Genomic DNA, 26,904 nt, shown 5'->3' on the forward strand with positions numbered 1-26,904 from the left:
ATGATACCACAGAACTGGTTCAAAAGGAATCCTACCAGCAACCTGAAGAAAAGTCCACATCTGACACAATGTGTTTTATTAAGTCCATTTACATTTTGGCTATCTCACCCTTGGCCATGCTGAGATGGATTATGTTTTATTCAATAAATATTCCCTTAAATCCCACTTAAATCATAGAAATTTCAGATAAGAATTTTCTGAATTGTGTTAGTTAACCACACACCTACAAAGAGCAGATGCCTTATTACATACATCACAAACTTAAGGCAGTGAGGTTTGTGAGAGGTGAAACCACACACAATACAAAAAAATACAACAGTCCCAGTAACTCTAATTCCTAGGGGGCTACCCATGGACACAGGGTGCTTCACTGCTATATTCAATTCCCAGTGATACCATTAACAGCTCTGTTTAAAGAATAGATCACCCAATAGTAAAGCTAACACAACTGTCACTTTGATTTTCCCATCAAAGAGCTTTTAAAGCCTTATTTTTTATTTATTTTTTTTTTTTGTCTACAGCTCTTCATATAAGTGTTTTTTTCAATATTTTACTGCATTTCCAATTAAAGGGTCTCATAAAACGGAAGGAAAACAAGACACAGTGAACCCTTTTCCTTATTGCCATTAACACTGCTGTCACTATCTGATACAAGAGTGAGTTATTTAGTTTTTTACTAAGGCTTCTTGCCTCCGTGTATCTTTGAGTGACACAGGACAGGCTTTTATTGGAGGTCCTGAAGAAACTTAGAGAAACATTTTTGGACCAGGGTGCTAGGAACATTTATTCAGTGATTTCTAGGGATCCATCTTTAAATTAATCGTATCTTTAGAGTGCTAAAATTTTACTTTTTCCTTACTGACATAGCTTAATTGCTTCACAATCAGGGGAAAAAATTAGGAAGAAGAAGTAGAAGAAGAAAGAAAAAAGAAAAGCAGAAAATACTTGCCTGACTTAACAACATTAAGCAGCATGGTGCAGAATATAACTTAACAGTCCAGTGAACTGTCAGTGGCAGAAGTAATTGGAAATTGGTGGGATAGTTCTCTATATGATGGGGATAGGAGTTTTTCATGCCTGTTTTTAATGGGCAAATAGCTCTCAGGGCAGCTTCATATTCTGTCATTAATTTGTAAAGATCCTTTATAACGTAGAAAAGTTAAGATAGCAAAAAAAAAAAAAAAAATCCAATTACATGTTTAATGACTTGGCATTTGTGGTAATGCTATCTAGCACTAATTCACCTGTTAGAAAACAGTCTATCTTTTAGTCCCTGGGGTTAATAGAGTGCAAAAGCCTAGTCTTATCTGAGGGTGGGAGAAAAGTGAGTAATTTTTTCCTACAAATAAGAAAGAAAAGCAACGACAAAATTGATTATAAATTTCAACTTTCTTTTTGAGCTTAGCACTTCTATGTATTATTAAACACTTTTTAAAAGAAAATAACAGGTTTCTAATTGCTGGTGTCTGACTTCCCCAGGATTTTGCAGAGGCATGTGGGACTTTTTTCCCTTTGTATCCAACATGAGCACCCACTGGAGTGAGGCTTATACCCGTATCATGTCACAGGACTGCAGAGGTGACGCTGCAGAACCTGCCCTTGAGATCAAGACCTGTTTCACTTCAACACAGAAATAGGATCCATAATAAATATGGTTTGATCACTCAATAGATGGATGGAAGGATTTATCCTGGCCTCAGCTGCATGCTCATAACTACACTGAAATCAGCACTGGATGCTTAAATGAGACTAAGAGCAGAATTTGTTCCACGGCAGCAAAGAAATACAGCTTATGCAAACATACATATTCATTTTCATGTCTCCCTTTATCAGTCACCCTGAAATAAAACATTAGATAAGGCATTTGTAATGAACACTCCCATTTTAAAACATTTAAACAGTCTGCAGTATAAATTGCATATTCTAACTGACTGCTCTGGTGTGAATTTCTGAGTCCACTGAAAGGAAGAGAGGCAACAAACACTGAAAGGAAGTGTTTATGCAACAACTTCTTTGCTTAACACCAGATTTGTCTGTGTCACAGCTAAACCAGGATTAGCAGCAGAAATGCTAAATTACGTTAGAATTCATACACTTTGGTTGGCCCATGCAAAACATAGAAACACTGTAATGTCAAACAAACAAACAAACCAACCAACCAACAAACAAACAAAAAACGTAACTGTCATCAGTCCAGTGTCAAAAACTAGGAGTTTAAAGATAAGTCCTGTCTAATGCTGGAACACAAGCCCTAAAATCAAAATTTATCACCCCTGTTCCTAGCTCAACTTGTGGTTCATCTGGCTGGAGATCACTAACAAAGGCTGAATACTGAACATCCAGACTAATGAAACCCAGTGAATTCTGTAAACTTGGGTTTTCTGAGCAGGGACCCTCACCTGAACACTTTAGGGTCAGTTATGGTTTTTTCCTTAATGTTGGTTGGAGAAGAAAACATTGAGCTTCAAATTGCTGAGCACCTTTCCTATGTGGCACAGAAGATACAAAATCCAACACACCCTAAAAATTTTGTGCATTTGGTGCTTGGAGAATTAATACTTCCAGTGTGCCCTTCAGTGATGCGGAGGTTACAGAGAAAATACATATATCTCAGCAAAAGGAAGGGATTCACCCCATTTAATATTAGCTTATAAACCCAGAATTTAATACAAGTAGGTCATCTAGGCTCCCTTTAAAAGCACTCTGAGAAAAACAGGACTGCAAATGGTGGAACATCCTGACCTCCTGCAATTACTGAAGGTAAGAGTGATTGTACTGCTCTTGAATATAACTGTCTCATTCCCTTGACTCTAATCCAATGGGAGACTAGCCCAGACTAGGGAAAGTTATGTATCCCAACCAAACAATTTAATATTAAAGAAAATAATTATCTTTTGTTTATGGCCTGAATCTTTATTTGGATTTGGATGCTATGAAAATGGGAGTCTTCTGTAACTGAATGGATGGATGAATGGATGGATGGATGGATGGATGGATGGATGGATGGATGGATGGATGGATGGACTTAACTTTTCTTTACTGGATGGTCAAAACCTATGTTTGTGGCTTTTATGTTTATTATTTTTTTAAAGTTGTTATTACTATTCTTCTTATTTGGAACAACCTAAAAGAGATGTTCAGCTACTTTGGGAAAGCATGGGGTACAGAGTCAAACTTGTTTTCCCAAAGTTAGTTGAAAGTGATGTCCCCTCATTCCCATGGAAAAGAACATTTCCTTTACTAGCTGACAAGTTTTTCAAGGTGTTTCTGCACATCCTGTAGGGAAAGCAAATTGTCATCAAAATTGAAAATTCAGAATATGGTTTGTTGGTTTTTTTTGTTTTTTTTTTTTTTTCCCTGAAGGTCCTTAGGGCTCTTGAAATGCTAAGTAGAAAACTGAGCTCAATGCATATGGAGGAGATTTTCATATTTTAAAAGTCAGACAGAGTGTCAGCCGGCAGACGCAGCAACTCCAAGAATCTTCAAAAAGGCAGAAGCAGAAAAGTTTACTGCTTGTTTGGCGGACACATTATTTTAGCCTATGTTCTGCAGATTGAGAGGCAGATTGCCTAGGGTCAGAGGGTGACCCTGCCCTGCAGCATGAGTATTATTCCTTCTTTTTTTTTTAAAGTGCAAATTTACATTTAGCTGCAACCTGCCTCCTTAATGATGGATCAGCCTTTTGTGCAGGTATAAGCTCTGATTGATGGGGCACAGGGATAGGAGAGGAGAATGGAGAAAACAAGTTTATAAATTTGACATAAGATTTGAATCGCAGCAGGAACTCTGCCAGTCTCTCCTTAGGCATAAAATTGGACTAGCTGGAAATATGTACTGCATGTGTGATGTTTCAGCTCTCATTGCTTTCATTATATCTTTATTTACTCAGTTAACAGACTACTGAACTTGCAAAATCTAGCAGACTATTTTGTTTTTTTTTAAACAAATTTTATGATGGGGGCAGGGGAGAAAGAACTGAAAAACCTAAAATAACATAACTACATGGTAGGACTTGATCTGAAGTAATTGAATACAATTTACTTGATTTCACTGAAGTTAACTTACACCGATTTGCTCTAGGCGATGATCTGATTCAGTATTCTGGTTTGGTTTTACTTTTTTTTTTTTTTTTTTTTTTGAGAGGGTTGGTTTTGTTTTTGGAGAACTAACACTTCCACTTTTTTACTAATTTAACACTTTGTAGGGGGGGTGGATTGAAGGTTTTTGTTTTGTTTGTTTTTTTTTCTTCTGACTTGGCTGTGTTGACATTTCATGTTTCCTATTATTATTATTATTTCTTTCCCTTCTTTGTTTTGGGAATTATATGGCTTATTGACTAAACAGCATTAGAAAACTAAAGTTAATGGGCCAAACTCTTCCCTAGTGCAACTTTATTGAGTTCAAGTTACACAGAGATGAATGAGTGCAGGGACTCCTCCAAAGAATTATTTCAGAAGCTTATTCTATAATGAAAGGGAAGTCCACAGCTTTGTTGTCATTTCAATGGAAATTAAATGTTTAAAGAAGTCCAGTGCTTCATATCCAGCTGATGTGATGAAACCTGAGGTTACGGAGAACAGAAAGGCAAAATCATACATTATTTTAATGGATTAGAACAAATATTTCACTATTATCAAGAATTCACTTAATAACACTCTTGTTCATGTCTACCTATTCCCAAGAGAACCCAAGTTTTAAGTGTAACTTATGTGCTCATCTTCTCCATCATTTCATCATTTGTGTAGGGATTTTAAAAAATGTGGAGATGTGGTACATGGGGACATATGTTAGAAGAAAGTTTGGCAGTGCTGGGTTAATGGTTGGACTTGATAATCTCAAGTCTTTTCCAACCTGAATGATTCTATGATTTTTAAATTCCATCAATGGCAACTGAGGGCAGAGCTGAATGACTGGTATGACAAATGCCCCAGGAGCAAGGTAAGACTGTGAGGATCGGGCTCCTAAAATTTGTAAAAATGCACTAATATGGACTGGGCTCAGAGAAAACAGACCCCTATGGCTGTGTCAAAATTAAAAAGGTTGTTTCTTACCAGGAGTTAGCACACCCATTTTGTGGTCTCAGTGGAGCTTGTAAAGTGGAACTTGGTGAGACAGCCTGAACAGTTGGTGCTGGCAACAGCAAAGGACAGGACCGAGTGGGTGAAGAGATAAGAGATGTTGGCCAGTCCTGGGTTCATTTGAGCACAAGGAATGATTTTGGACAGAAGGCTGTGGAAACAAGAACTTAGAGAGTTTGTTTACTCATAGGGTCACTTAATGAGAATAGGCTAGGCATACACTAGATGGTACTACTTAGCCACGAAAAAAGAGTAAAACATAAAATCGGGTGGAAAGTGATAGGTAAAATTCTACAAATCAAAGCAATTGGTGCTCTGTGTCTTCAATTAGAACTTTATGCATTGCTTTGTTTTTTCTGGATCAGGATCCATGGGGTGACCTTTGTCAGAGCCTCAGCTCTCTGCAGAGTATATAATGCTTGTGAACACTCTTAGATCTTGGATATCTACTCCTTGCTCTCTATCATCTACATCTGCATTTTCCTGAGCACATTAAAAGGATAGCTTTGTTCCAAGGCTAGAACTGTGAGAAGAATCAGTTTTTGACTCAAGTGATAAAACGAGGTTTGAATTTTACTCAAAAAATGGGGAAGGGGAAGGGGAAGGGGAAGGGGAAGGGGAAGGGGAAGGGGAAGGGGAAGGGGAAGGGGAAGGGGAAGGGGAAGGGGAAGGGGAAGGGGAAGGGGAAGGGGAAGGGGAAGGGGAAGGGGAAGGGGAAGGGTGTTCTTTTCTAAAACTCCATTCTTAACCCAGTAACCAATTTACAATAATCATGTGCTAACCACCCCTCCACTGTGGGTCTGAAAACCTGACACCACTGTGGTATTTGAATAGGAGAAGCTCTCTCTGCTGTACATCCAGCATGTAAAGTCTTTCCTAGGATATTACTAGAGGGAAAAAAACAGTTGCCAAGTCAGTTTTGTTCCAGTTCATTAGTGAGTGAAAGTCATTATCATCTGACAGATGCACTAAGGGTTATGTACAGTTCCTAGTTGTCTCAGTCCAGTTTTTAGTGGACAGATGTCCACATTCAGGAAAGATAAAATGAGTCTGACAACACAGCTACTTTCAACAACTTTGCTGCAAGTCTTTATAAACAATGTGGGACATGGCTGGACATCTGATCAGTCCTCTTCCCTGTCGTGGAAGTCCCACCAGCAGAAAGTAGATGGTGTATGAGGAATCAGTGTTGTCTTCTGGATGATGGTGTATATTTCTTGGAGGGATTGAGAGGTTACATATTTCTCTGTGGCTATCAGTTGAATGTGAACTGCAAGTGACACTTCTGCTTCAAAAAAAGAAAAATAGCTCCATTCCCTCCAAAGAGAATTGTGTCAGCAGCAGACCTCTCTATTGCTCCCACTGTTTTCTCAATGCTGCAACTCATCAGACTTCTGGGAGCTGACAAACTATCAGACTGAAAAACAGAAGGGGGGTAGGGGAGATTCTAATGCATGAGCAGAGCAATGAAGAGTGCAATCTCATGCTTGCTGTATTTTTTCCAATGACAAGAATGGCATAATATCAGCAAGTAACTAAATCTAGGTGTAGCTAGCCAGTTACTTATAATCTTCATGAGAAAAAAAAACACAAAAAACCAAAAAACACCTCTTTGTGTACTTTTTTCCAAAGAAATTTTAAACATTTACATATTCTGAATTAAACTGGTGTTTCATGATCATGTTTTTGGGCTGTCCTGGGGCAGAAACGCAGGAGATTTCCCACTGCATCCACGAGAAAGAAGGGAAGACTTGCTGTGAGGGCAGGTCTAGACTGGGGCATCAGGCACCTCTGTGGGGATGAAACATTAGTCTAAGAGCAGGCATTGCCTCAGTGGAGTTCATGGCTGGGTCAGGAAGGGCTGTGGTAGAGCAGGAGTCTGATTTCTATGGCACTGCTTGGACACAGAACCCTCTGAAAAGGGGTTGTGGGCCACAAGCAGGAGGGACTGGCCACCAGCATGTCCTAATAGTCCTCATGTCGCTCTCAGTTTCACCCAAAGCCTACAAGAGACAGATGCCTCCTCTTCTTTTGGCACAACCAAGGTCAGAATTTGCTTCACAATGAACTTGGAGTAGTGTTCTGCTTCCAGAATGTCTTCCTGCTATCAAAATATATGTAGTTGCATACTAATTCACTCCTGGGCTCCCATGTGGCATATATTTATTAGGCTACTTAAACAAGAAACCCAAGCAGAGCTGCCAGGAGAGTTTGCTTATGGGTGTGCTGCAGATCAGAAACAGGAGAACTGATGTGCCTCATCTGAAATGCACCACTTGGAATAATCCTGCTCTACTTCAAGAGGCCAAAAACAGAAACATGCCACCACCACAATGTGCTCTCATGACATGCCCTAGCTGTCACATTACAAAAACCTTCCCACAGGCAGTAAAACAACCCTCATATCGTACGATCATAGAACCACAGAACGGTTTGGATTGGAAGGTATCTTAAAGATCCTCTATTTCCAACCTCCTCCTCCTCCCCTGCTGTGGGCAGGGACACCTTCCACTATACCAGGTTGCTTCAAGCTCCATCCAACCTGGCCTTAAACATTTCCAGGGATACGGCAACCAAAACTTCTCTTGGAAACCTACGCCAGCACAGTCTGCTACAACATCAGGCATTTTGAGCTGGAAAAAACATAAATAATCATATATTTTGGCCACAGGAGTGGTCACTGAAGCTTAGAGGAGAGAAGAGATGGACCAGCTGGGACATGGATGGACCACTCTGCAGGGGCCAGATCAAGAGAGGGTAGCTGTGAGTCGTATGAACTACCTGACTCATGCGCAACAGCCCATGGTGGTTGCATTTATCATTTAGTATGGATGTTCCCACAAATGTCAAGTCCCCTGAAGGACACACGGAAGTGGCAGCAGAAAGTAAAGCAGGAAAATGTCCTTAACTTGTTCTGCATCTGCTCCACAGGGAAAGACCTCTTTCAGCTTTACAGGCTGAAGGTATGTAGCAATATAGACACCCATCACCTCCAGTCAGCACTGCGTCAGAGCACAGGCAATGGCCCTGGACGTTCATCACTGCCTCTTCCAAATGCTTCAGGACCCTTCAAGATGAAAAATACTCTTCCTATCTGCCTCTGTGGCAGTATCTGAGCACCTAGAAATGCAAGGTTATTAATATGAGAAAGTATTATAAAGTGACATTTCCAATTGAAATAGAATCTTTCTTCCATTTTATTGTCAAATATATTTATCCTAAACATGTTTCTCTTCTTTTGCCTCACCTAATTTACTTATCTAGTCAGACCTGTTGGAATCCGAAAAAGTTAGATGATAAACCACTTTAAAAACTTTTTAAAATGTCTTTTTCAGAGGTCTTCTGTAATTTTTTTCTCTTAGCTTTTTTTCTTTTGTTTTCTTTTTGTTTTTTAAACAAAGCTTCAATAACTATCTATAAATGTCTGTACGTTGCAATAGACTGTGAGATTATTAAACTGATACCACTAATTTCATTCATTGAGAAAGACTCTAATTTTTCCTGACAAAAAGTTCATACCAGCACAGGTACACACATATGAATGTAGTTATTGTTTGTGCACAGAGACCTACATCGTTTAGCTTTAAAACAGTGAGATTTGTCTTTTAATTTTTTGCAGGCTTGTGTTTTACTTTTTCTTCACACCCAACGAGAAAAATACGTTTATTTATTCCTGTTACGGAAAGCAGAGATTTTACATTGAAAAAACGGGGATGGAACCAAAGTTAAAAACAAACAGAAGTCATCAAAAATTATGAGGCAGGCAACAAATGAATAGCAGCTGCCAGGACAGCTGAAACTGGTAAATGTGACCAGAAAGTGAAGAATTAAGATAGAAAAGATGGATAAAAGATCACCTTTACTGTGCAGAGCAGTTTGTTAATTTAATTATGTTTTGCACTCATGATACATGCCAAAGTGGTAGTCCTGGAAAGCAAAGACTTTGTTTTAGTGATATAGATTCTGGGTTATGGACTTCTCTAGTTTCCTACTTGTTTTGGATGAAAAGGAAAGAAAGCCCTTCTGATCACAGCACCTGAGGGGGGAAAAAAGTGTTGAGGTGAAAAAGTCCTTCTCTTAAAAGAAGTCTTGCTTCCCTCCTTTGGCTCCTTCCCTCATAGCAGCTGACTTGCAGAAGGGAGCAGACTAGCTGAGATGTCCTTCTACATCCACCTGTTAACCCTATCCTGCTGCAAAAATGGAAGAGAAAACACTGATTCTATGTGGAAATTATATTTTTTTTTAGTCTGAACTGTGCTGTGAGAGAGCACCTCTGTCTGCTGTCCAACAATGTTCTAAGTATAGTGACCTAGAGCAAAATAGCACTTTTTATACTTTTGTTCAGCAGCCCTGAGAAGTTCCGCTGTTACAGTGGATCATAAAACACAAAACTTCTGTTTGTCAGTAGCTTTGCCTACATAAAGACAGTAAGTGTAGGACAATAATGACTATACGTACATAGCATCTGTATTTTTGTCACTTAAAGGTGCTCACAATCTGTATTAATTCCCAAAGCATTGAATTTTTTTTTTTTTTTTAAATCATATGTTAATTTACAATATTTTATTTGTGGGTAGTTTCTGTCTGCCTGTGCCAGATGTAGAATCATTGTGTGACCCCCGCCCTGGTGAAGACCCTTTCCTTGAGCTGAGATTATTTAACTTGTCTGAAAACTAGTTAATTAATCATAATGGAAGGGCTTTGCTGGAAAAGTTACTAAGTCTGACCTTCTGTGTATAAATAATGGTGTAGTTGGATGCAGCCCTGAGCTCTGGGGGGAGCCCTGCTCCAGAGGACGGAGCCCTGGTCTAGAGAAGGTGTCCCTGGCCATAGCAGGAGGCTGGAAATAAAGGAGCTTTATTTCCAAGCCAGACTACTCTATGAGGGTCCAAAGGAAGCCACGGAAATGGTGAAAGGTCTGGAGGTGAAGCCTTAAGACTAGTAGCAGAGGTCACTTGGTTTGTTAGGCCCGGAGGAGACTGAGGGGACACCTCATTGTGGTATTCAAGATTTTCATGAGGTGAAGAGGAGGCGCAGGTAAGGATCACTTCACTCTTATATCCTATAGCAACCAGCAATAGGAGCTGAAGGAGTGGTGTAAAACTGAGATGAGATTTAGGCTGGATTTCAGGAAAAGGTTTTCTTCCCTAGAGGGTGGCTGTGCACTGGAACGGGCTGCCCAGGGATGTCAGCACCAAGCCTGTCTGAGTTTAAGAAGCCCCTGAGCAATGCTCTCAGACACATGATTCCTACCCTGTAGTTGGGGCATCCTGTGCAGGGCCAGGAGCTCGATGATCGTTGTGGGTCCCTTCAAACTCAGGGTACTCTGTGATTCTGTGAGGCTGTTGCCAGGCTCCATCCCTCTCCGCCCTCACGCAGCCGGACCCGCAGCCATCTCACTACCGCGCGCTCCCACGGCCATATTGCACCCCGCGCGCCCACGCTGCTGGGGGGGGAGGGGGGAGGGGGGGGGCGGGAGGGGGGAGGGGGGAGGGGGGGGCGGGAGGGGGGAGGGGGGGGGCGGGCGGGGGGGACGGCGCCGCGGACGGCGGCCATTTTGGTCAAGGGCCGGCACCGATCCTTCCTCCCTTACTCAAGATGGCGGCGGCAGCGCATGCTCGGAGCGCGGCCGGGGAGGCCGGCGCTGCTGCCCGCGGGCGTTGAGGGGGCGGGCAGGGAGCAGCGTCGGCAGCCATGGGCGAGACCGAGAGGCTTTATTATGTGTACAGCTGCGACCTGGACATCAACGTGCAGCTGAAGATGTGAGTGAGCGGCGTCGGGTCTCAGTGGGAAGCGGTCACTGCCGCCCTGGGGGGGTACCGGGCCGCCGCCCCTCGGCGGGGTGCGCTGGTGTCGCAGCCCGGCGGTGCCCGGAGACCGGCGGTGCTGGCTCAGCTCCGGGTGCCGTGTCCCTGCCAGCGTCCCGGCCCGTGGGGAGGCTGACGGGACCGGGCTGGCGAGGGGCCGGGCTGGATCTGTGCTGCGGACGCGTGTCAGATGTGCCGTGTCCTCAGGTGCTCCAATGCGGCGATTGTCAGTGAAGGCTCGCATAGCCTTTCACCTGTCATAGGATCACAGATTGGTCTGCGGTACAAGGGACTTTTAAAGCCTATACTGTTACACCCCCTGTCACGGGCAGGGACGCCTTCCACTATCCCAAGCTGGTCCCAGCCCCGTCCAGCCCGGCCTTTAACGCTCCCAGGGATGGGGCAGCCGCAGCTTCTCTGAGCAGCCTGTGCCAATACATCACATGCATCAATACCCTCACAATAAAGATTTTTTTCCTGATTAATCTAAAGCTGCACTGTCTGAAGGCATAACTCCCCTGCCCTGTCACTACATGCTTTTGTAAATAGTCTTGCCAATTTTTTTTCCTGTAAGTTCCCTTCAAGAACTGGAGGGCCACGAGTGTGTCACAGCTCACTCCTGAGTGTTAAGGGGAAGAGATAAACTGGTGACACTCTTCCTGCTTGTTTCCGTACTTCTGTGAAAGCATTGTGTTCTTAGTGGGCAGTTTTAGTGTAGAAAAATCTAGGTGCTGCAGCATGTAAATACTATGTATTTCTACCTGAGCATGTGGAAACACTTTTGTTGAAGCAGCAGTTACCACACAGTGATATAATTTTTTGTTTGTTCTTAAGTTCTTTTTCTTCATCACAGCAATGAGATGCTTGGTGTAGGGGGGATGTGGCTGATTCTCAAATGTAGTGTACCCAATGGTGGTATGTTAAAATATGTTTCACTTTTCTGGCAAACTAACTTGGAAAAGCTTATTAAGGGTTGTTTAACTTTTGAACAGGTGATGGTAGTGGAAGGCGGCCCTGCTCATGACAGGGGTTGGAACTGGATGATCTTTAAGGTCCCTGCTGGCCCACACTATTCTGTTCCATCAGGAGTCAGATTCACATGATCTCTTTGATAATTCATTTCACCAAACAAAATTAAAACTAGCTTTTTTTTTTTTAGCTTTAGCTTTAGAAGTGTATATCATCCTTAGAATGTGTGGTGCTAGTTCCATGGAAGTAACTTGTTTGTTTACTCTGAAGTGTTTTTTCATTGGAAACAAATAGATGGAAAATGTGGAAACAAATAGGTTTTTGTTTGGTGGAGGATTGGTCTTACATGTTTTCCCATCACCACCACGTCACTTCCTTTTTTTTTTTTTAACTTGTGCATCCACAGACGTCTAATGTGTATGACTGTTTTCATTGTAGTATAGCTGATGCCTTAGAAATTCCATCAATTCCTCTTAACAGTAACATTGCTGCAAGGCTTTAACCAAATTTGATTTGAACAATCTGCTTAATTGAGCTTTATTCTGTTGTGGATTTGAGAGATGATTGACTTCCAAAACCAGTCATACATTTAATAGATGTTAAAATATAAAGATTTACTTACCATAGTTGTTTTGGGTTTTGTTTTTCCAAGTAGTATTTGGAACACATGTAATTTAGTGTTTGTTTTGTCTTTTTTTAGCAATAGCAGCATATGTCTTCTCATTTATTGTTGCCCTGCTCAAGGTCTGTCTGAGAATCCACAGGTTGTAGTAGAAAAAGTTACCTCCATTTAAAAGACAAACAAGTAATTCTTGCCTTCCCTGCTCTTCCCCCCACCCCCACCTAAATCAGTACAGCAATGCATTCCGTGTTTGCTCAGCATTTCACATCCTGAGTTCCTCTCTGGTGTTTGGATTTCACTACAAACAAGTCATGCAAAGTGAGGATAGCCTCAGTACTGGGTAATCTAAATATAAGCTATAGAAATGTAATAGGATTTCTATTACAGATAGAATACATTTTGGTTTATTTATGTTTTCTCCTTTTCCTCCCCTGCCCTCTCCCTCATAGAGGAAGTCTGGAAGGGAAAAGAGAACAGAAAAGCTACAAAGCTCTCCTAGAGGATCCGATGCTGAAGTTCTCGGGACTTTACCAAGAGACTTGCTCTGACTTGTATGTAACTTGTCAGGTGTTCGCAGAGGGGAAGCCTCTTGCTCTTCCAGTTAGAACTTCCTACAAGGCTTTTAGCACTAGATGGAAGTAAGTGGCTTGACTTTTATTTCATATTGCTCACAGTTAGTGGGGCATCAAGTATTTGTTTCTGGCAGAAAGATTTTTTTTCTGTTGTCTTCTTCAAAATGGCTTTTGTTCCTTCAAGTGTCCCTATGGTTAGTGTTATCCATCCAGCACAAAACCAACCTTTTTGTGTAAAAGGTAAGTGATAAAATTCTTACTTGTGTGCTTGGGCATGTCTTGCTACTTAAGTAACTTCTGGGGCCTGGAGTGATACATTTTCATCCTGTTCGCTGACAGCCTGATCCTTGCTACTCAGTCATCAAGGCAGAATATTTTTCTTTTGGGCTGTAGCCTTTTAGTCATGCTCCAGACAGGTGTTTGAATGTTAAAATCCACAGAAAAATAGTCCATCTGCCCTAAGAATTTTTTATTCTGAGGAGAATCTGGGTTGTGTAAACTAATAGAGTAACTTGAATTCTAAAGCTTTATGACTAATAAAGAGTGTTTCTCTGCAGCTGGAATGAGTGGCTGAAACTGCCTGTGAAGTATCCAGACCTGCCTCGAAATGCTCAGGTGGCTCTGACCATCTGGGATGTGTATGGACCTGGTAAAGCTGTTCCTGTGGGAGGAACAACGGTCTCGCTCTTTGGAAAATATGGGTATACTGCTTTTTCTTATCTGGTGCAAATCAGAAGCTCACCTGTGAGTAGTAACATAGCATGGTTATGAGAAATAAGTTGTTAAATATTTTCTAAACTAGGTTAACAGTTCCATTTTTTGAAGAATCAGATGTGTAGGTGATTTGCTCCACTTATTCCTGAGTGTAATTTCACACTTGCTCCAGTGTTGTATAAAATAAGTCTTCTGTATAACACCTTGGATTTCAAGATGGCAAGTGCTGAAATTAGTTCACATCTACACGCTTGTAATGCATGGATGCCAGTACTGATTAATTTAAAAAAAAAATTAATTGGCTTGCAATTAGGCTGTGAATGCACTGTTATCTATAGGGAGTAAAATTTCACTCAGTAAATCTGCACTTTTCAAAGTTAATATGTTATGATCCAATAGAAGGTGTGTTCAGTAAATTTGTGGATGATAAGACTAAGGTGGGAAGGATTACAAGTGTGCTGGAATGCTAAGTAGTCTGAAAAAATAGGTTGTGGTCTAAGGAAGATTATGAGGCACAGGTACTTTTTTTTTTTTCAATTGATTGTTATCATATACGGAGTGGGGAGCAGTCTGAGTTTAGTGTGAATCTTAAATTTAGTGTGGTTTAGCATCGTGGTGCTCTAGTAAAATGTGCAAAGAGCATTGACTACATGAACTGTTTACAAGTATGTGCATCAGAGACACATACACTTTTCCTTTCCTTTTCTTATCCATTCCTTTTCCACTCAGCTGGGCTGTGTTCTGTTCTTGCCAGCCAACTTCACTCAAATTTCTGACTACTGGGAGTCTGTATCATTGAATGTCTAGCAAATAGGTGTAATGAAGGAAGTGTTATGCCTAGTCAGACTGAAAAAGAAGAATGTAGGAACATTTTTCTAGTATGTACATACTGCTGGAAAATGGGGAGAAATAGCCTGTTTTGTCTTGCCAGTGGATGAGAAGTAATAAGGTTAGACTTAAGTGCAGGAAAACTTTAGATTATCATTAGGAAAGCTGCTCTGATGATGCTTGAATGCAGAAAGTGACTATAGAGAGAGGTTGTATCTCTTTCATTGAGGATACTGCATTAACAAAAAAGAATGACATTGCCTTAAGGCAAAAAAATTGAATCTGATCAATTGGACTGTGCCCCAGAGACTGCTGGTAGCTGTTAAAGCCTTAAAGCACTAAAGATAAAAATAAATTTAATTTATAAGTATTATTTCCAGCATTTGGAACTTGCATGAAATAGATGGAGAGAAACCAACAAAAAATTTTTGAATGTTGTAATTTTTAAATTAAAAGCCTTGTAGTACTTATCTATGTGATGTGTAAATTCAAGGTCAGATGGTCTTTCTAATTGTTATTTCTCATTTTTAATGGTTCACTTTTTAAAATGTTCCTGTCAGATGTATTTACCTGAAGTTGTTAGAGTTAAATGATCAGCTCTTATTGGCAAAGATAATACACTTCATTCCTTGGGCCATCTTTTAGGGGAGGATCAGCACAAATATGCAAGATAAGCAGGGTTTTGCAGAGAAAAGGTCAGTTACCCTGCAAGGTTCTGTTCACTGCACACTTTCAATTACTCAATTTCAAGCATTGGTGGAGAAAGTGGTGTGTGAAGAGTTGCAAAGTTTTTTTGCTTGGTGTGTTTGTTTTTTTTGTTTTCTTTTTTATTTGGCAGCTCAGGAGTCTGCTTTATGTCTGTTGACCTTCAAATGCAACTTAGATGGATAGTTTTTTAGTTGATCTTTTTTCATACTGGTAGACCTAGGGTTACTGTTATAATTTGCAAGTCAAGAAGAATACTTTCTTCTTCATTAGAAATAATAAAACTATGAAGGTCAAGCTCTCTCCTCATTTTGTGTTTGTACCACTGCACTGACTTTGGGAATTTCCCATTTTTCTTCCACTTGCCAAATAAGTTATCTCTGACTTCACAATTTTCTTCTAAACTCCATGTGCCGGTGACACAAAGGCTGTAGAGAACACAAGGCGCGAGGCACTTTTGCAGTAGAATTCAATTATGCAATTTTGTAGTTTTGGTGAAGGAAGCCACTTCATTTGTTTGCAGCAGCTGCTGAACTTTGATTCTTGACAGATATATTATTTTGAATTTTCTGAAGTGATTCTGCATTTTTCCCTTCAGTATGTTTCGACAAGGAATGCATGACTTGAAAGTTTGGCCCAATGTAGAAGCTGATGGCTCCGAGCCCACCAAAACTCCTGGGAGAACCAGCAGTACAGTCTCTGAAGATCAAATGAGCCGCTTGGCAAAGGTAATGGAATAGCAAGTGACGTTTAAAATGTTTGTGACAAGCATGCACTTCACTGGAGAGAAATGAAGACAGCTTTCTGTGCTGTTTTCTCATGTGAGAGCTCTTCCTTTGGTTAAATAGGTGTTTCACAGGATTTATACAAAGGAGTAAAGCAGATAATATTTAATTGCTTCTGAAGTGTTTTTTTTTAAAAACCTTCTAATACGCATAGCATTCTGTTGGAACAACTTAAGATCTAAATTCTTTGTAAAGAATGAAAATGTGAGTATGCCTTGAGGATACTTAAAGCCAAAATTGCATCAGGTTTAATAAGAGCATCTCCTAACAGTGACTTGTGAGGACAGTCTGGTTTCTCCATCCATTAGGTTTGAGGCTGTCTGGCATAGTGTTCAGAAGTGTGTGCTATACCTCTGCATTAGAAAGAACTTGAGTAGAACTTCAAAAATTAACCCAAGTTTCATTCATTTAAGCTCATGAATATGTATATTAGTATTTTCACCTCCAAGCTTTTGATGGCGGAATATATTCTTGCAATCAAAACTACTGGAATTCATCAGTGTGTTAGTGGACTGTTTTACTGTCTGATCTCTGATTATTCAGGTAAGCTTAACCCAAGCTTTCCAAACTCCTCAGTCCACTTATTCAGTGATTCAGTGGTTCACTTATTCAGTGAGCTTTTTCTTAATCTTAGTCTCCCAGGTCTTATGTACACCTTGTAGGACTTGCACTGAAAGATAGAACCATTTTTTCATCTAAAGATTTATGACAGTGATAAATTATCTTCCATTTAAAGGTCTCTGTTTTATTAGTGCAGTTTGCGCTGAATTTGTAATGGAAAGTTCATTAAAGCTGCTGGTGCCCTGTTTCTTGATCACAGTGGAATAAATGCCCTCTGACCTAAGGAAACTCTGTAGAGAGATGCTAAATACCAAGTCTTATTTCCAGTTCATCACATGTGATGTATGCAGTGGGTTTCTGAGAAAGGCATTGAGAGTGTTGGTCATCCCTTTCATGATAGTTCTGTTATGCAAGCATTGCCATTCACTCTCTCTAGCTCAAAAAGTACAAATAAAGTAGAGTACTTCAGTCTTAAAATAGCTTATTCTATTTTACCCTGTTTTTTTGGCAATTGGAAGATGATGGCCCAAGGCCTCTGAGAAATAGGTGGGAATTCTTTCACATCCTATTTGAGAGTTGTAGTTAATGGCTAATAGAAAGCTAGTAGCATCACTGCCCCCATTCTTCTCTTCTGTAAGCTGTTTTGGGAGATGATAATTTCTGAAAGAGTTGTTTTTTTACTGATATTTTGTTATGTTTTTTTTAATAAAACCATTTTACCATCAGATGCTAGGGAAATTAGTAGGGTTTCTGAGTAGCGTGTGTATGGGAGCTTTCATTTGCACAGCTGTTTACACAGCAGAGGAGGTTCTTGTAATGTGTCACCCCTAAATAGCCTTTGTTCAAACACAATCAGCTTCAGTTTTTCTGTGACTTAGAATAAGTTTCTGAATGCCTCCTCATGCTACTCCATGTAAAGGTATATTTAAATATAGGTAAAAGGACTAAGACTTAGGTATGTACACAGTGAGTTTGTGTAGACTTTGTTTTTCTAGGTTTGGTTTTTTTTTCTGGTTATTGAACAGACTTGTCCAATGTTGTGGTATTGATTGATATCTGGTACCACAGCCCAAACTAGAGTCCTTCAGATAACAGGTAACTTTGGAGAAGAGCTTGTGAAAAATCTTTTCTCCATCTGAAAGATAACTTCTCTTGACATGCTTCTGAGTTTATGTCTGTATGTGTTTTTTATTGTTACAAGGAATTTGTATAAAACCAATGACTAGGTGGTCAAGGAGTTGCATCTTTTTACCTTAAATAATTAATATTGTGGCAAGTCTTCCCTTTCATGTTGAGGTGCCATATGGTTGTGCTCTCACAAAACACATGAATGTTGCTAGTAAAACTGCTCCTGATGAAAAAAACATAGCTTTGCATTCTGGAGGCATTATGAATGCAGATTTTTTGTGTACTAAGGAATACTAATGGGAAGAGTGTGGAATATTTTAGCATGCTCAAACATGAATGACATTAAGATGTTTTTCCCATGAGTGGCGTGTTAATTTATTCTTCTTAAAGTACTCTAGCTCTTTTTGATCCATTTATTTCCCTCACACCTTCTGCTGGCTGAATGAAATTAGATAATAATAATATCGAGATACTATCTAAAGGGATGCATCATACTTGGTAGCTGATGATGAATACTTCTTTCCTGAAGGGGATACACCAGCTTCTCTCTTATTTTAAACTTTAAATATTAATTCAAGACAACAGTTCTTCATGTGTATTTATATGCTCACAGATCTTCCAGATCTTGTAGGCAGACCTCATTAATTGCTGTATTACAACTTTTTCCTCTATAAGGGAGGTTTAAAGGTTTAAAATATTAATAATTTTCTTCTGAAACACACAGAATAACTTTTTTTTTTTTACTTTATTCTCTTGTGCAGTGAACAAGAAAATGAACTAAGAATTTGTGACCAAGTTTTTTTTTCCCCAAGATTTTGAATAGACAGACTTTAGACCAACATACTTGTGCCTGTACTGTTAAGACATCAGTGAGGATTTGAGGGAGAATACTGTACAATTGGTGCAAACTCTTCACTTCTCTATCTTCGCAGTCATTTTTAGTTTTAGTGTACCTCCAGTGTTGAGCTATGGAAGGTCTAGTGCGCATATCTGATAGACAGTGCAACCTGGACATCTCCCAGTGTACCCCAAGTCTTAGATATTCTGTGTTGTTTTTCTGTACTTAGACCATCTCCAGTTCCGTGTGGAAGCAGCAGGCTGCTGTTGTGTTCTCCTGCATCCAGTGCCTTCATTCCTGTTGTCCTAGGTCTCTGTATATTGTCTGTCCCCTAGCTAGGCAAAAAGTGACAGTTGGTGTCACTGTATGGCGTGTTCACATTCAGATGCTCATGGGTGGGCAGGCTGGCCACAGAACAAAGTTAACGTAATAATGGTTGTAACCTTTTTCCTAATAAGAGTAATTTTAAGGGGTCTCTTTGCTACCCGTTTTTTAGACAGATACTAATTTCTTTAAGAGATGAAGGAACTTCATGTTTTCTAATCCCTCTGCATCTCTTGCATTCTGAAATAATTACTAATTTTTTTTTGAAGAACCCTTGTCATTTCTTAGCAGCTGAAAAAGCAATCTTCATATTTGTGTGGTCTACTTCTGGATGTTTCATAAACAATTGTGTTAGCATATCTGAAATGACAAGTAGTATGCTCTCATCTTATCTTCTGTTCTTAATGAGTCCTTTAAACAACTTTCTTGCTATTGCTACAGCAATTTGTAAACATAGGAATGAAACTTGAGCTACTTATCAAATGACTACAAGAGAGAGCAAGCTGTCTGTGACTTGGTCTAAGATCTTCAGTTGACCCAGTTATAGTCCCAGTCTGGGAACCTGTTTAGATAAGGCTGACACAGGCAGAATTATTCAGTATGGATAATTTTTGAAGTACTTAATTTTTGTTTGGCTTGGTGAATTTTACTGTATGAAACAGTAATACAAAAATAGAATGCCTTTCTTACATTACTTTAGTTAAGAAAAAAAGTTTCTGTTTTTGCTATGTTAAAAATGCAAAGGTGATGTGCTTGGATAATTATTATGGTCTTTGCTTGGATTGGTATTTTAGATAGTAGGCTTACTTTTATGGCATGGTTTGGCTGTTTACGAGGTGTGTACTGTGTTACTCTGTGTATGCTGTACAAGGTGAGGGTTTTTTCAATTCCTTTATTTTTTTCCTCTGACTTCATATTAGTATCTCTGTTACAGCTTTGGTGTTCTTCTTCTTGCTCTGAGCAATTTAAATGTTATCATTGTGGTTTTTTCATGCAGCTCACCAAATCTCATCGACAAGGTCACATGGTGAAGGTGGATTGGCTGGACAGACTCACTTTTAGAGAAATAGAAATGATCAATGAGGTAAGTCAATGTACATCAGGTTCGGAGTTTTGGGGGGTTTTATCATGCTAATATGAACCTTCACTTGTTTAGGACATGTAACTCTCTTAACTGCTTGTTTTTTTTCTTCAACTGCCAGTGCATATGGTAAAGGAAAAAGTAATTCTCTGGAAGCTTGAAGTTGATTTTAATTTAGCAATAATGAGAATCATAGAATAGATTGGTTTAGAAGGGACCTTTAAAGGGACCTCCTCATTGCAGAGGGCTTGGACTTAATTCTAGTCCAAGCCCTCTGCAATGAGGAGGGACATCTTCAATTGGATCAGGATGCTCTGGGCCCTGTCCAGGTTGACCTTGAATGTTTTTGGGGATGAGGTTTCTACCATCTCTCCGGACAACCTGTGCCAGTGCCTCAGCACTCTCACAGTAAAGTTCTCTCACTTCATGCCCTTGTCTAAAGTGCCTCTCCAGCTCTCCTGCAGGTCCACTTTAGGTGCTGGAAGGGCCTCTAAAAGCCCTGGAGCCTCCTCTTCTCCAGGATGAACAACCCCAGATCTCCCAACTTGTCTGTAGAGGAGGGGTATCCCTGCCCTTGGGGCATCTTAGTGGCCTCCTGGACTCCCACCATGAGGTCCACATCTTTTTCATATGAAGGTCCCAGAGGTGGATGCAGCTCTGCAGTTGGGGTCTCACAGCACAGAGGGGCAGAGTCTCCTCCTTTGACCTGCTGCCCACCCTGCTGAGGAGCAGCTCAGTACAGCGTTGGTTTGGGGGCAGCCAGTGCACGTGGCCAGGTTATGTCCAGTATTTCATCCACCATGGTACACAGCTGTCTTAGCTGTTTTCAACTTCAAGTGAACTTGATCACAGAAGACAGGCTTTATTAATAATTTGGAACAGCTTGGAACAAACACTGTTAGGCATGACTAACTTATCTCTAGGATTTAGATTGTGATGGGAAGCTTTTTAGACATTTGGCCTGTTCCTTGGCTTCAGACCTGTTCAGCCTTACTTTTTTAACTTTGGGTGCTGAGAAAAGACATTTGTAAGTTCTGAAGGAATATTAAAAAAAAAAAAAATTATAGTTTAAGGCCTAAATGGGATTTTAACCCTCATTGAACAAAATCAGCTCAAACTCTTTAATTTGGTATGCTCGTCTTGCACAGAGCACTGTTTTTTCCTGAGCCCTGAGATTTTTGTTGTCTTATTGGTAACTAGAGCTTTGAAAGTCAGATTCTTTTTTAAACTAAAGTCTGTTTTATAAGCCTCTATAAATATGTTGATGTTTTTCAGAAATTAGCCTATCATCTTTATTATACTTTTTTTTTTTTCTTTCATTTTTACTCTTCACTGACAGTAAAAGTACAGTGAAATAAGTTTCAAGACCTGTGCTTTAAACAGGGAACTACTTCATCTATGGTGGAAAGTCAAGCTATTTTGAATGCATTAAATGAACTGAAATTACTCATTGTTAAACTTCTTTCTTGTTTTTCATCCAGATTTTAAAATTTTAAGCACTTTTTCTAGGTAAAGCATTTAAAAAATGAGCAAATCTTCCTCTGAAGATCAATAAGCTGCAAATCTAACATTGTAGTCCAAGTTTATTTTGTCTCTTTCATGAAGTTGGTTTAAAAAAATGATTTGTTTTTGCTATATCTTCTGGTATTTTTGCTTTGATATGCATAATTATAGGTAATGATTTAGAAAAAAAAAACAAACGCCAACTACCCAGTGGTCATCTGATTACTCTGCATTTAATTTTTTTATACCTTTAGCCCACAGTTGGAAGCTGCTGATGAAAACAGGTTTTCATCTGTTAAGTATGAATATGTATCATGAAGTGGGAATGTGAGGTAGTGAGAACTTCAGGAAGGTGATATAGTCTCAAGTAGTTCTATGAAATGATTAACTAAATAATTGCTACAACAGCTGATAACCTAATTAATCAGTTACAGCACAAAGGATGTAGGGTAATTGCTGTGCTGAGAATGCCGAAGATTGATGCCCTGCAATAAATGATACACATCTGTGGTGGCTCTTTCCTCAGAGGGAAAAACGAAGCTCCAATTTTATGTACCTGATGATTGAATTCCGTTGCGTCAAGTGTGATGATAAAGAATATGGAATAGTTTACTACGAAAAGGTATGTGCCCTGCAGGCTTTATGGTTGTCTTTAAAAAGCAGCATATGCACCTAAAATGAATGGGTTTTTCTGCTGAGATGAAATATCCTGCTGCAGTAGAGGAGCAGACAGCTGTCAGTGGCAACTGTTTATGTACATATAAATCAAATAGTATAGATGCAACAAGATTGCAGATGTCAGTCATTTGTGTAATAGAGTTCAAGATTACAAAATTTAACAAGTGTAAGTGATTAAAAACTTTCTGATTTATGGTTCTTTCAGTCATCCAGCAGTACTTTCCTAGTAGCTGTATGTAAAATTATGACTTAGATCTGGAGGAAATGTACCTGTATGGAGTGGTAATTTTGTAAAAGATGAGTTATTATAACTTTGCACAGGAGCTATGCAGGTGAACATTTTCTGTAAAATGAACAAATACAGATAGAAGTTTAGTCTTTTGTACTGAAAATGCTGTGGAGTAATTAAGTAAAAGGCTTCTGGATTGGAATATCTTGCATCTTTTCTTGCTGTTTATGAAAAAGATCTGCAAAGCAATGCCTTCATATTTTTCTAAAGTTAAAATTTAATGGGATGAAGGATTAACAGTGCACAGTGAGTTTAACAGGCATCAGTGTGGTATTGGAAGGCATTATCACTCTTAAGGTCCTGTGTATTGGGAAAAGACCACTGAGATGGAAAAAGCAGCATAGCTGTAATCCTGGTTTCAAATAAAATTGTTTCTTAGATTTTTCATTGTGTTTGGATTTGTAAGAAGTCAGAAAATTACTGAATAATGCAGCTTTATTGGAAAGAGGAAGAAGGTAGAAGAAGAACCTCAGAGTGCTCCTGAGACCAGGGACACTAACTTTAAGCAGTATTTATTCTGGGAATTTTAAAAAAAACTTAATTTGGGACACAAAATGTTAACATGATGGAAAATAGATTGTAAATATTTCTGTTTATTTGACTGTTATTGGTTGACCTGGACTGAAAGAGCTGTGATCTAACTTCAAGTTCTTGAAGAAGGCAGTAAAAAATACAGTAATAAATAGCAAAAATCAGGATTAAAAAAAAAAAAAAAAAAAAAGGATCAGAATCTGCTTCAACTATTTGATATATTGCAACTTAAGACTTGGAGTTTTTTGGCTTTCAGGAATGTTTTCTGAGGGCACAGTTTGGTTGGAGGGGGAGAGAGTTGATTTGATTTTGTTTTTGTGACTTTGTTTTTCATTTATTTTAGTTTCTTGGTGAATTTGGTTTCTTCTTTAGTTTCTTGGTGAATTTTGGTAATGTGGGTGAAAGTGTGTCTTAGGCAGCTGTCTAGCTGTTTAGCATTACTTTTTTGGGACTGCACAGTGAGACCTCTCTACACATTTGAAATCTTTTTGCCTTTAGAATAGCTTTTTTCTTAGTGCTTCTGTACACTTAACCTAGAACCAGCAATTGTAGAGGACTGTGCTGTTGCAAAACTATCTTGTGTTACTAATCACAGTGAAACCTACAATGTGTCAGATTTCCCCAAGCACAAAATTAAGTTATTTACTTCTGTGGAGATTAAGGAAAGACTCATCTGGAGAACATATCAGAATATGATCAAAATATTGAAACCTTTTACTAACAGCTAGCTCTTTACATGAGACCATGCTATACCTTTCACATTTGCAAACATAGGAGCATGTGGCTTTCTGTCCTCTTGGCTTTTTTTCTTTTTATAAATGAACATAGCATTCCTAAAAATGACTTCTCTCCCTTACCTCCAGCAACTTGCCATTTTAGATGAATTATTCCTGATTTACACACATGGCTTTTTTCCCCCATCATTATGGTTTTATAGATGTGCACAGGAAAGAGGATTCAGACTCCGAGCATGCATCTTTCTTTTAGCAGATGTTTCTGAAGCATATTAAAAGTGCATGGAACAGAATAACTATGAATTGGCTGCTCTTGAAGAAATAAAGTAACCGAATGTGTAATAGTACATATTAGAGCTATAACTAACTGCAGTTTGAGGGATTTGTTGTTACAAAGTAGCTTTGCAACAAGTTCTTGACCCTTTTCTGACAGCAGTAGGAAATGATACATAAATTAGCGCCTGTTTTCTCAGTTTTGTCATGCTTCCAATTACAGTCTGCAGTCTTTGCATCAGGCATCGCCAATCCAGTGCACCAAGCATAATGAAAGAAGGTTCTGTTGTCACCTGCCTGTGACCGATAGTCTTAGTGGAGATTACTTGTCACTGTTTTGTTGATATATTTGTTTTCAAGTGTTTAGGAAGAACTATCCTGTTAAACAGCGACTGATAGGATTTGAGGTTCTTTGACTTGGCATTCAATTACAATGAAGTGAGCTGGAGGTGTCTCTTTCCATGTTCTCTGTTAACTTCATTTAAATACAGCATTCAAGACGTGAGGGATAGGGTCTGCTAGTAATGACAGCATCACTTTTGATTCTCCATTTCGGCAGAAATTCTGTGTAACTTACCATATACAAATAACACCAGCATTTATCACTAATATATTTTTGTGCAGGTTTCAAGTGAAACACATCTTTGGGTAAATGATTGCACTGCTGCATGCAGTTTATTAAAAAGGATAAATAAATTTGATTATCAGAGATCTTTTCATGTATTTAAAGGAAGAAGTAATGTCTACACTACTTCTGTCTTATTTTTTTTTTGGTGGGGGAGATGTTGGTTTGCATTTGTGTTACTTTAAATGATGTTTTGGTTAAAGAATAGCATAAATAGAGCCTCTTTATTTATGCTCTGAAACTGATTTTTGGGCTAGTACAGAGGAATGTTGCTGATTTGGAAGATTCTGCAAATTTTGTGGACTGTATTAAATGGACTCTAATATTTGCATAAAGTCACACACCTTACTGTGATGACCTTACTGTAATGAAATATCTGCAGAGCTCTGTAACACCACAGTTTAAAGCAAATTAGTGCTGTTTAGTACTGATGTTGCTTTTGTTTCTTGGTTGCAAAATATCAGGTCATCTCAGGGTCTGGTAGTGCTAGGAAGTGTTGCAGCCAAGAGGAACAGATTCATTGGGGAAGAGGCTGCTGAAGGCCCAGTGTCTGCACCATGTTTTTGTGCTCTGGTCTGTCTTTCCTCACATTCCCACATGGTTGTTGACAGTTAGAGAATGTCAGGGATTTCTGAGATTTCCATGAGGTGAACTAAAGCTGTCTGCATGGGCATGATCAGGAAAGACACTTCTAAAGGATGCACTTGGCCAAATTCAAGTGCTAATTTGTTTGGTTTGGTAAGTTTTTATGGTCAGGGTTGTCGTGCTGCTTTCAAGGTATAATGGAGAATTACAGAAGGGTAGTTAAACATCTGACATCCTTCACAGGACAGCTAATGTCACTGTGCCTACTTGAGTATTTCATTAAACAGTCTGTTTCAAATTGATCACTCCGGACTCCATAACTTGTCCCACAAATGCTTGGAAATACTTGATTTCATGGCAAGTTTTGGTTGAGCTTCAGGCTTTGTTCTGTCATGCAGTGAAACACTGAGAATGGTTTTCCTGTTGCTTGAACTGAATAGCTTGAACTTGTCAGCTTCACTCTACAGCATAATTTGACTGCATTTGAAGAGTTTAAAATAAAGTCATTATCATGATTCTTTTGAAAGGTTCCAAAAAGGGTTGCCAGCAATGAGTGCACAAATCATTCGTTTAACACTAGTCTTGTGGAGAAAAACGCCTTAACCTTCATTTATAAACATTTTGACATGACACACTGGAAGGCTTTGCTCATTTATTATTTTTTTTTTTTTTTAGTTTTGTAAGTAAGCAAACTTTAGACAATAATGCTTTTATCATTCTCATCCTAATGAGTTTTGAATTTTTAATGTCTGCCACAGACTTCTAATTATGAGGTAAGTGCTTCACTTTTACTAGTCTGAAACCTTTCCTTTTCCAGTTAATGTATCTGATTTTTAGGTTTTTTTCACTGAGGGAAAGATACAGCAATAGGTGTTACTACTGCTTATCCCTAGAGAATCCTCATAGGACATGATACTATAAAGAGTTTGAATGCTTGTTAGTAGCAGGTTAGTAGCTTGTTGCTACTGAGTCCCCTCCTGTGTCAAGTCTTTCATACTGGGTCTCCGTGTCAGGGTTCTAAACAGAGTGGAGGCTTGTCATTGGGACATTGGAATCTTTTATTTCTATAAAGGCAAAGTCACATTGCATTCGTATAATTTAGAACTTAGGAGGATAAAGTATTGGTAGATAGCAATCAGTCTGACATCAAATGTGCTTATGAAAAGAAGGATTCCCCCCACCTGCAACAATTTCATTGTTTTTTATATAACTTGACTTTATGAAACTGTGGCATAATCTGAGCATTCTACCTGGTGAGATGGCAGAGGCTTAGTACAATGTGAATGCTGATCTGTCACTGTGACTCCAACCCAGTTTAGTCTACTGTTAGTGATGCAGCGTATTATGTCATTATGGAAATACTTCAATGCTATTATTTCTGTGCAGTGAGGTCAGAGCTAAGTTCATTATTTAGGCAGTATGCTTTCAGAACAAAGATACTGTAAGCAAATGTCATCTTTGCCTCTTCAGTGTTTGCATGCATCCTTTTTTTAAAATACTAATGAGAAAAGCAACCTGTTCATGTTCTGGGACCATCGCCAGTGACAGGCAGACTGTATGTTTATTTCCCTTAACTAGGAAGGATATGTGTGTTCTTACTGCTTTTACTTTGACTTTTGTCAAAATTGTTTCTTCAGAAAGGCATAGGACAATTAAGTTACTTTCTGAAGAAGC

The 26,904-nt window shown here is 39.3% G+C and overlaps 1 protein-coding gene across 2 annotated transcripts in view; it reads left to right on the plus strand.

Moving 5' to 3' along the window:
* Window positions 1-10,687: 10,687 nt before the first annotated feature.
* Window positions 10,688-26,904, plus strand: part of PIK3C3 (phosphatidylinositol 3-kinase catalytic subunit type 3) — a 68,135-nt gene continuing 51,918 nt past the window's right edge. For both annotated transcript variants that reach the window (XM_058826032.1, XM_058826034.1), the window contains exons 1-6: window positions 10,688-10,840; window positions 12,926-13,114; window positions 13,606-13,749; window positions 15,894-16,023; window positions 19,929-20,015; window positions 22,042-22,137. In XM_058826032.1, coding sequence (XP_058682015.1) covers window positions 10,773-10,840; window positions 12,926-13,114; window positions 13,606-13,749; window positions 15,894-16,023; window positions 19,929-20,015; window positions 22,042-22,137 — 714 coding nt within the window. In that variant the 5' untranslated portion in view covers window positions 10,688-10,772. The remainder of the gene's footprint in view (window positions 10,841-12,925; window positions 13,115-13,605; window positions 13,750-15,893; window positions 16,024-19,928; window positions 20,016-22,041; window positions 22,138-26,904) is intronic.

This window comes from Poecile atricapillus, chromosome Z (genome assembly GCF_030490865.1).
Source record: "Poecile atricapillus isolate bPoeAtr1 chromosome Z, bPoeAtr1.hap1, whole genome shotgun sequence".
NCBI lineage: Eukaryota > Metazoa > Chordata > Aves > Passeriformes > Paridae > Poecile > Poecile atricapillus.